Source organism: Centrocercus urophasianus, unplaced genomic scaffold (genome assembly GCF_019232065.1).
Source record: "Centrocercus urophasianus isolate 14NV4802_14NV808 unplaced genomic scaffold, USGS_Curo_1.0 seq_23, whole genome shotgun sequence".
Classification (NCBI taxonomy): Eukaryota; Metazoa; Chordata; class Aves; order Galliformes; family Phasianidae; genus Centrocercus; species Centrocercus urophasianus.
Window position 1 is genome coordinate 11,778,870 of NW_024884789.1, and position 9,305 is coordinate 11,788,174.

The following is a 9,305-nucleotide window of genomic DNA, read 5'->3' on the forward strand; positions in this document are numbered from 1 at the left end:
GCAAAGACTCATCTCTTAAATTCATAGATTTGATATTGGTAGCATCTAATGAGCCTTACTAACAGCGTGCTCTCCATTATTAACAGCACCCATAGGTTGCTGCGCATCCAACCTAATGAAAATGCTAACCATTTTCTTCCAAAGCATTCCTGATTAAAGCTAAAGCTAAATCAATTAATTGACACTTGCTGATATTTTCAGTGATCCTCAGGATCACCTTGGCTCACCTTCCACTGCACTCAGGGTAAGTTGTTGTTAAACTTTGAATGGGAGAGTTTGGAAAGATCCATTATTTGCTCCCAGTACATTCAGTTAATCCTACACATTCAGTGTTCCTGTGCCTTAGTAGATGTCACAAACTCACAGCTCTCTTCTACACAGTTTCATTAAAAAAGCAGGACAAAAGATTCCATCACACAAAGAGGCCCACCACCCAAAAGGGAACTTGTTAATGTTGATATTGGTCCAGTATGTAGTAATACCAGAACATGGAATTTTGCAACATGATGTAGAAGGATAGATTAACATTCTAGAAGATCCAGTCTCTACTCTCTCCAATTTCCTTTACAGCATCAGAAAGTAAAGAGTGTAACAAAGATACACAGAGAACTCCTAGAGTATTAGCAGTAATAGTCTGCTTTCTGAGTTGTAGGTGTCAAAAAAATGCATTTTCTTAATTTAATTCAAGAATTCAAAAAAATATAAGGGAAAACACTGACAGTTTTCACATAGCTCTGCAGGTTGGATTGATTGTAGCTCTATCAGAAACATCACAGTGCATATAATGAAAATGAAGTCTCTTAAAAGTCATGTCTTTTAAACAGAAAAATTTTATGAAGCATTTAACATTACAGTTTCTTCTTAAATAATAAATAAAATTTCAAGAAGCAGAAACTTCTATTAGTCCTATACTACTCAAAGATACAAGTTCCAATGATAACATGCAAGAAAAAAAAAAAAAAAAATCATCATCTCAGAATTACTTTACCTGGTTGATACTGGAATCATTTAGCTGCAAATTTTTTTTCAGGTAACCTGCAATTCAGTAGCAGCAGCTATGACCAGATTAAGACACTACGTTGTGCATTTTTGCTAAAACGCTCAAATTCTAGAAGTTCATTTGTGGCAATTCTGTGCAAAATTCACTTGAAAGCAGAAAACACAGAGCTATATTCAAGGATTCCAAACAACTTAATTGAGCACTGAATTTCTTCCCCTTGACGTGTCAGGAAGAAGTCTTGTTCTCTGAAGCAGTAACACGGGCTTAGAGTATTTAATTGACCTTGCAATGTTCAACCACTGAAGAGAATGTCATTACAGATTACACCAAAAGGATTCATCGATAGCAATGCAGAAATGTTTGCAGCAAGGTTCGTGAAAGAAAATATTTACAACACCACAAACTTTTGCGTATCAGGATGCACGCACATCTAATGGCAACAAGAGCAGATAGTTCCTAATGAATGATTTTTCTTGTTTTACTGAGACGTTTCATAGAAACCTTCAACTGCTAGAGGCATTTCTGTGGCAAAATCACTTATCAATAGCTGATCCCCATCTGAATATGAAAGGCATGTCAAATTCCTTACAAATATCATTCATCTTTCACTTTCTGTTTCTCTTGATATGCCAAGAAGCCAAGCATGCTAACCTATGCATTATTATTTTCAGGCCAAACCACTAATAATTCAGTGGGTGAAATATCTGTACAGGTGGATCTTTCTACACATCCTGGAACTGGTGAGCATAAAGTTACTGTAAAAGGTAAGTTTCAAACAGCTAATTTTAGCAGTAAAACAATAACATCTAAAATTCCCAGGCATTAAATCCTAATTAAAACACACCAACAGTGAAATAATAAGTGATAAGTGTTGCAGTACTTGTAAAGCTGTAAGTATGCTTCAAGTGATTAGGTTTGTACTTCTTCCTTGCTCAACATCAGCACAAGTAGCACTGCCTATGCTTCCCAGTGTAGACAAGATCTGTTATACAAAATTACGCAGTTATAAATTCTAATTTGCCAAATTACATCTCTGAATTACTTGTATATAATTTTCCAAAATATACTTCTGAATAAGTTGTATATGGTTTAATTCTCCACAAGCTCTAGGAGAGGTGGGTGGTAACTCACTGCATAATATTTAAAGCGCTCCCTTTTTAACAAACAAAATTCTTTTGTTCTGCACAATACAAACTCCAAATCAAACCCAGCATCACAGAGATTATTGAAGGTTGATTTTTGAGTTACAGCGAATGTAGCAGAGAAGAGAGCTGTTGATGTAAATTATTCATAAAATGGTCATTTATCTTAGCTGCTGCTATAACTGGAAACATACACATATAAATATATATGTGTTTATGTAGTTACATGTAACAGTCAGGAGTTGGCAGAGAACAGGCAAAAGTCCTCCGAGGCTTGCCAGGCAGAATCATAGAATATCCTGAGTCAGAAGGGATTCATAAGGAAAATCAAGTCCAACTCCTGGCTTCACAAAAGACCACCCAAAATTCAAACACCATGTCTGAGAGCACTGTCCAAATACTCCTTGAACTCCATCAGCTTGGTGCCCTGGGATGCCTGTTCTATGCCTGATCACTCTGTTCATGAAGAACCTTTTCCTAACACCAACATGATCCTTCCCTGATGCAGCTTCCTGCAGAAGAAAAGCTCTCAGGTCACCTTTTGCTAGGTCATACTGGATAATAAATTGAAGTCCTTCTAATGGACTTTCATTTTCCTTGTTTCTTCCCCCCTCTAGTTGTAGCGATTAATAATCTCAACTGGCAAACAACAGCTATGTTCCGGCCATTTGTGGAAGTCTGTGTATTAGGTCCTAACCTAAGTGACAAGAAAAGGAAACACGGAACCAAGACAAAAAGCAACACCTGGTCACCAAAATACAATGAGACTTTCCAATTGTAAGTTTTTTGGTTTGTTGCTTTTTTTGTTGTTGTTGTGTTAACCCATATTTCCTGCAAATTTTGTCTGAATTTCTTGTGTAAAAACACAAAAATAACCTTAAGTGTAAGGCTATATATCACAGCCCATAAAGACAAGAATCACTTAAAAACTATTTATTAATTTATAACTGTTCTACATGAAGACAAATAACAACCACTACTCTTTCAATCTTCTAAAAGCTGCTTAAAAGGTGCAATTCATTTTCACATGTAGGAATAAGTATCTGTGTTCCTAGGAAATGATTTGCCTAAATAGTTATCTGGACTGATGTATTAACTCTTGCAGCTAGGCTGTTATCTCTATTGATATACCTAAATATTTAAAATGTTGTGTATGCTTTTGTGAATGGTTTTATCTTTGCTTAATGCCCAAAGCTCTAAATACCTGAAGTTCTAAATTTAGTATTTCCTCACAGTGCATCCCTTTAACCTGTCCACTCATCCCCCTGTTTATTAACTGAAACTGATTCATTTTCCAAGCACTAAATTCCCCACACACACAGTGGGGGGGACAGAGCTCACTTTCTTGTGTATGACCATGAAGCTGTTTTTCCAGGCTGGTTGCCAGTAATTTTATTTATCCCAGTGCTTTATCTGTGACAGTAAATGACCTATAAGGATACTGAGCAGCAAGCAGGCTGAGACTGCTTTTATGTGAACATAAAAGGACAAGGTGAAAAAGAAAGCCCTAGGAAAAATGTGAGCAAAGTAGGGTTCGTGTCCAAGCTCTCCAGTCAAATATTTCTCACAACCTCTTCAGAACTGTTTCCCAGACTAGCTGGGAACCTCAGCTCCTCAGAGGTGCCTGGGAAGAATGAGGGGCATCACCTGCAATCACACTGTATGATTCAAACACAATTTTTTTTTTCTAAAAAAATGATATTAAATGCACTGAGATTGCAAATGGAAGTAGCAACCTATGAAACGTAGAGAAAGAAAGTGTTTCCTTTACTTGTTTGTGGCTATTAAAATCGCACAAAATTTATAATGTTGAGTTTCATATACAACTACATGGATAGAAGCAACTAAAAATTAGATTAAATGGGAATAGTTGCAAAAATCCAAATGAAATTACAGTAAATTATGTACAGCCTTCTTCATTCTTACGAATACTGCTGTCTCCTAAAAGCTAAACACACATTCACCTTTATGATGAGCTGGATCTTCTTTCTGAAGCTTATGACAGTGTTATTTTATAGATATGCACAGATCTTTCCTATGATTACAGCTCAAATATTTATTTTCACATAAATCAAAACCTGAAATCCCATTTGAATGACTGCGTGGCACAAGGGTTAACACTATCTATCAAATACCTTTATATTTATGTTAAATCAAATGATATTGTAAACCTGCTGTCTCAGAGATACCCTCTCCTGCTCACGTGATTCAGAACAGAGTAAAGGACGTGAAGAACTAAAATAAAATACTTGCTGATTGTTAGGAAACAAGCCCCCTTCGTATCTATGGCAGCAAGCATAACTGCTCTTCTTTGTAAGGGATTGCAGCGACCTGCAAACTGAGCTCTGACTTCAGACAGGATGAAGACATAAGCAGGCCATGATAGAATTCCCACTGCAGCAATTGCGTAACCGGGAAAATTCTCCCCAGTTTGCTTTGGTTTTTCAGTAGGTACAATTCTAATTAAATGTAACTAGCCCCTAAGCTCACGGAGATATCTGCTGTCTCACATGTGCTATTCTCACATGTGCTATATATAGCTTTCAGGCCAGTTTTTAATACAGCATAGAGGATCCCTAATAGTCTTGGAAGGGAATAAATTTTACTTTTAAAAACGAGCTTGCAGAGCTTCTTGTTTGGTTGGGCTTTTAAAATCCTCCATTAAACTTTAAAAACATCTCAGATCTATTGGACGAAAGATGCTAAAAGCAGGTTCTTGCTGTCATTTCAAAATTACTGTGATAGTTTAAGTTTCTTTCTTTTCTATCTAGGAGCTACAACACTAGTAGTAAGTAAATACAAAGTGTGAGACTGGTACGTAAAACAGTTGTGATAAGATGGCAGTTATTTAAATCAACTGACACCAAAGGAAATGCTTCCTATTAATTTCTCAGTGCAACATCTGTGTTACATTAGGAATCATATTGATAGATAGATACTAAACACAGAACTTCGAGCAAACAGAAGTGTACATCCTCAAGCCAATTTGGTCCTGACAGAACAAAAAGAAACAGAAGTTCAGCTCAGATACATTTTGTGAGCACAGAACTCCCTTTAAGGAGACTGAAAAAATCCAGGTGCCAACTCACGGCAGGGGGAAGACAGCAAGGACAGAAGCAGCAGCAAACAGTGGTGTAGGACTTTACACTGCAGGCACAGAATTTACATTCAGAAATTATAATACGTGATAGCAGAGAAACTACTTCTCCCTGGTTGCACAGTTCAGAACTACTCAGCTGGGGAAAAAAAAAAAAAATATGAGCGAAATCTTTAAGTAAAAAAATTTATTCCTACCTATGAAGAAGGTAATCCCCCTAAACAGAATCCATCTATGATTTAAGGATGCCTGCGTAAGTATTTTTATAGTTATGATAGTAGAGGAAGTAATTGCACATTTGAGGTATTTTCTGGGGAAAGGTAACAGCAGTACAGATGCTGAAGAAACTGCTAAATTCCTTCCATTTCTGTTCAGCCCTGAGGGAAAAAGGACTGCATGATCAGCAGCACATGAGATATTAATGTGCAGAAGGTTCAAAACTATATGATAATCTGTTGTAAAAAAAAAAAAAAAAAAAAAAAAAGAACCACAAAAAAAGCCGCCACCACCATTTTCATAGTGACAACATTTCTAGAGCACACTCATCTCTCAGGGGAATGAACCTAAACTTCTTGTTCCAACTTCGTGTTCTTATTTCTTGCAGCACTTTGAGTAATGAAGATAAACCAGGAGCCTATGAACTTCATCTGTCAGTGAAAGATTACTGCTTTGCTAGAGAAGATCGCATCATAGGAATGACGGTTATTCAGCTGCAAAAAATAGCAGAGAAAGGTAGCTGTGCATCCTGGTATCCCTTGCTGAGAAACATCTTTGTAGATGAGACTGGGTTGACGATTCTTAGGATACTTTCTCAGAGGACCAATGATGAAGTTGCTAAAGAATTTGTAAGACTTAAATCAGAAACAAGATCTGCAGAAGAAACAGCCTAAATTAGTCAAGTAATGCAAGACTATCACTGTAAGAACATAGATTCAGTGCTGTTGTCTGAATAGTGCATGCATGTGCAAATTTGTGGGAATGTTTAACCATGTTTTCAGTGTTTGCCAGTACTTCTGTACTATACTTGCAAAGTATGTCAAGGAGCTGTATATCTTTTCTACATATTTTGGTCTTTGTTAAAGTAATTGTTCCAATGAAGTGCCAAAACTAAAACTAACATTAAGAGTAAATGATATAGTATATATTTTAAAACGCTGATTTTGCCTCATCTCGATCCCTTTATTTTTTAACATTTATAAATAAATAGCTTTTTGAATTGATTACTAGTCTGTCTCTCTTAAACCACTGTGTTGCACATTTTAACTTATGTCCTTATGTTTATTGCATATTTTAACTTAATTTATGTACTTAAAGAAATAGCTAATTTACTTCAAATCATCATTTTATGCTAGCCTCATTTTAGGTATCTTACTGATAACTTTTTCTATCATTACTACAGATGCAGTTACTTATAGAAGTGTTTGTAATTTTATAATTACCAGTATAAAGTAATGATTTTTGCATAAAAATGAAAAAGGATGGAAATATTTTATGCTAATCTTTTTCCAACCTTTCATAAATATCACTGTGAAGAAATGCTGTTTAAGCAAGTTCTCAAGAAGCTGTGCTTATTAGAGTTTGTTACTGATGTTTGATATCTTGAAATAACTTTGTTCTTCAAAACTGCCAAGGTAATATCATATTTCTATTAAAGGGGTATCTGTAGAATAAGACTGTCTTACAGTACAGTATATGTGCATTCAAAAACCATTTTTAAATGATAAGGTACTGCAGAAGGGTTAATAGTTTGGAATACAAAGCTGGTTTGTGGTTTGTTTCCAGGAATTGTTTCTGAAAAGTACCAATGCAGGTAGCATTTTCACTCAGTTACTAACATTGCTTTACATACTTAGCTGTAACTTCAGTTAAGTGCTTTATTTCTTTTGTTTTGGAGACTTTTTAGCTTTGGCTTTTTTTTTTGTTTTGGTTCAGGGTTTTATGTTGGGTTTTGGGTGTTTTTTCTTGGTGTTTTTTTTTTTTTTTTTTTTTTTTTTTAAGAGAAGTTCAACAGTTTGTACTTATGCAACATTACTATGTATTGCACTAATCAAACTCTGTGTCCTGTAAATATATTTAGTGATAAATTGTAAAATAAAGTATGAAGAAACCGCTTCTAGTCATATTATGTGATACTGTTTGTGTTCCCATAGATTTAAATACCAGTGAAGCCAGTGGACAGGTTACAGTACAGCACATCACAGTACGATGTCTAGTGCTTAGCATTTGGCTCTTTTCCAAGTGTAAGATGCATGTCAAGGTCACAGAAATTCATGATCAGTGATGCACACATTTTGTTAGTGTACATGGACATAACATTCTGTAATAATGCAACACACAGCATTCTGCAGTATACTATGTGTATTATGACTGAACATTACATGCACGTCATTATTGCTAGCTACAAGTTTCCAACCCAAGTTGGAGTTTTCAGCTCAGAATAAAAATAAACAAACAGAATGAAGGATATAGAGCTAGTACAGACTTGATTCCAGACATTTACAACACAGTAGGTGACTTCACATAGGTAAAACAAAAATTCTTGCCAGGATATGCTTCCGTGACATATTAGCATGAAAGAGCAATTTAAGAACTTTTTTTTTTTTAACCCTACATCCTCCTGAAAGCTAAGAATTGGATTTCCCAGAAATATATTTACACCTTTAGAAAAGACAGGTTAAGTTTATCAGCACTGATCGCTATGTATTGCAGAATTTGTACGACAGATTTTGATGAGTATATTTTTTCCTCATCACTTCAAAAAGGCATTTCTCTATATGAAGAGAAATGATAATTTTACAAAAAGCAGTTCATAATTTTAGGCATTAAATAATTCCCAAAATGTTTCTAAGAATGCTACCTCAATAATACCTACTAAAAATGGGTTTCATGTAATCGCAAATACTTGCAAAACTCTCAAAAATTTGAAACAAAGTCAAGAACCTAGTATTCCAGGTGTGTTTTGTGCATTACTTGAAAGCAATGTCCATAGGTAGGCATCAGTAACATGAACAAAATTAAAGATCTTGAGTCCGCATAATACCTCCTCCACAGCAATAGCCACTTGCGTGTGCAAGTCACACCACTCCTCAGCTGTATCTCTGCACAGTACAGATCAAAGCTTCTACAGTGGACGACACTTAAAATACATGATCTATTAACAGTTAAGAATTAATGCAAGAAATCATCAGCAGATTTGGTCTCAAAAAAAAAAAAAAAAAAAAAAAAAGGAGGGAGGGAATTCTCAAGGGATGAGATTATTCCTGCAGCATAAGAACAAACATCATAGAATCAAAGAAAGATCTAGGTTGGAAAAGACCTTCAAGATCATTTAAGTCATCTAATCATCACTTAACACTGCCAAGTCCACGACTAAATCACATTCCTTACTGCCACATCTACATATCCCTAAAATACATCCACTGTTGGGGACTCCACCACTTCTCTGGGCAAAATTATTGTAGAAACTACCAAATTTTAAACATACCTTCCAAACTAAATCACCCTATGATCACAGAGCAGATCCTCCTGGATAACATGTTAAGGTACATACAAGATGTGGAGGCAATCTAAGACAGCCACAGCTTCCCCAGTGGCAGATCATGCCTGACCAACTGGGTGGCTTTCTATAATGGAGCAAACAAAGTAAGATGCCATTCACCTGGATTTGTGCAAGGGCTTTGACATGGTCCCACACCACATCCTTATCTCAGAGAAACGTGGATTTAAAGGCTGGATTATTCTGTGGATAAAGAGTTGGTCGGATGGCCGCAGTCCAATTGCAGTTGTGCTCAACAGCCCTATGCCCAATTACACAGCAGACAGAAGTGGTGTTTTCCAGGGACCAGTCTTGGGATCAATATTCTTTAACACCTTTATCAATGACAGACTGTGAGATTGAGTGTACCTTCAGAAAGTTTGCTGATGACACCAAGCTGAGTTGTGTAGTTGACAGAGTAGAAGGAAGGGATGCCACCCGGAGCAACCTGGACAGGTTTGAAAAGTGAGCCCACGTGAATAGAATGAGGATCAACAAGGCAATCCCAAGTATGAGTACAGACTGGGAAAA

General features: G+C 36.2%; 1 protein-coding gene across 4 annotated transcripts in view; it reads left to right on the forward strand.

The window, feature by feature from the left end:
• The window catches only part of UNC13C (unc-13 homolog C), a 165,428-nt gene extending 158,250 nt beyond the window's left edge, over positions 1–7,178 (forward strand). For all 4 annotated transcript variants that reach the window (XM_042824602.1, XM_042824603.1, XM_042824605.1 and 1 more), the window contains 3 exons: positions 1,672–1,764; positions 2,760–2,919; positions 5,844–7,178. In XM_042824602.1, coding sequence (XP_042680536.1) covers positions 1,672–1,764; positions 2,760–2,919; positions 5,844–6,129 — 539 coding nt within the window. In that variant the 3' untranslated portion in view covers positions 6,130–7,178. The remainder of the gene's footprint in view (positions 1–1,671; positions 1,765–2,759; positions 2,920–5,843) is intronic.
• The last annotated feature ends 2,127 nt before the right edge of the window (positions 7,179–9,305 follow it).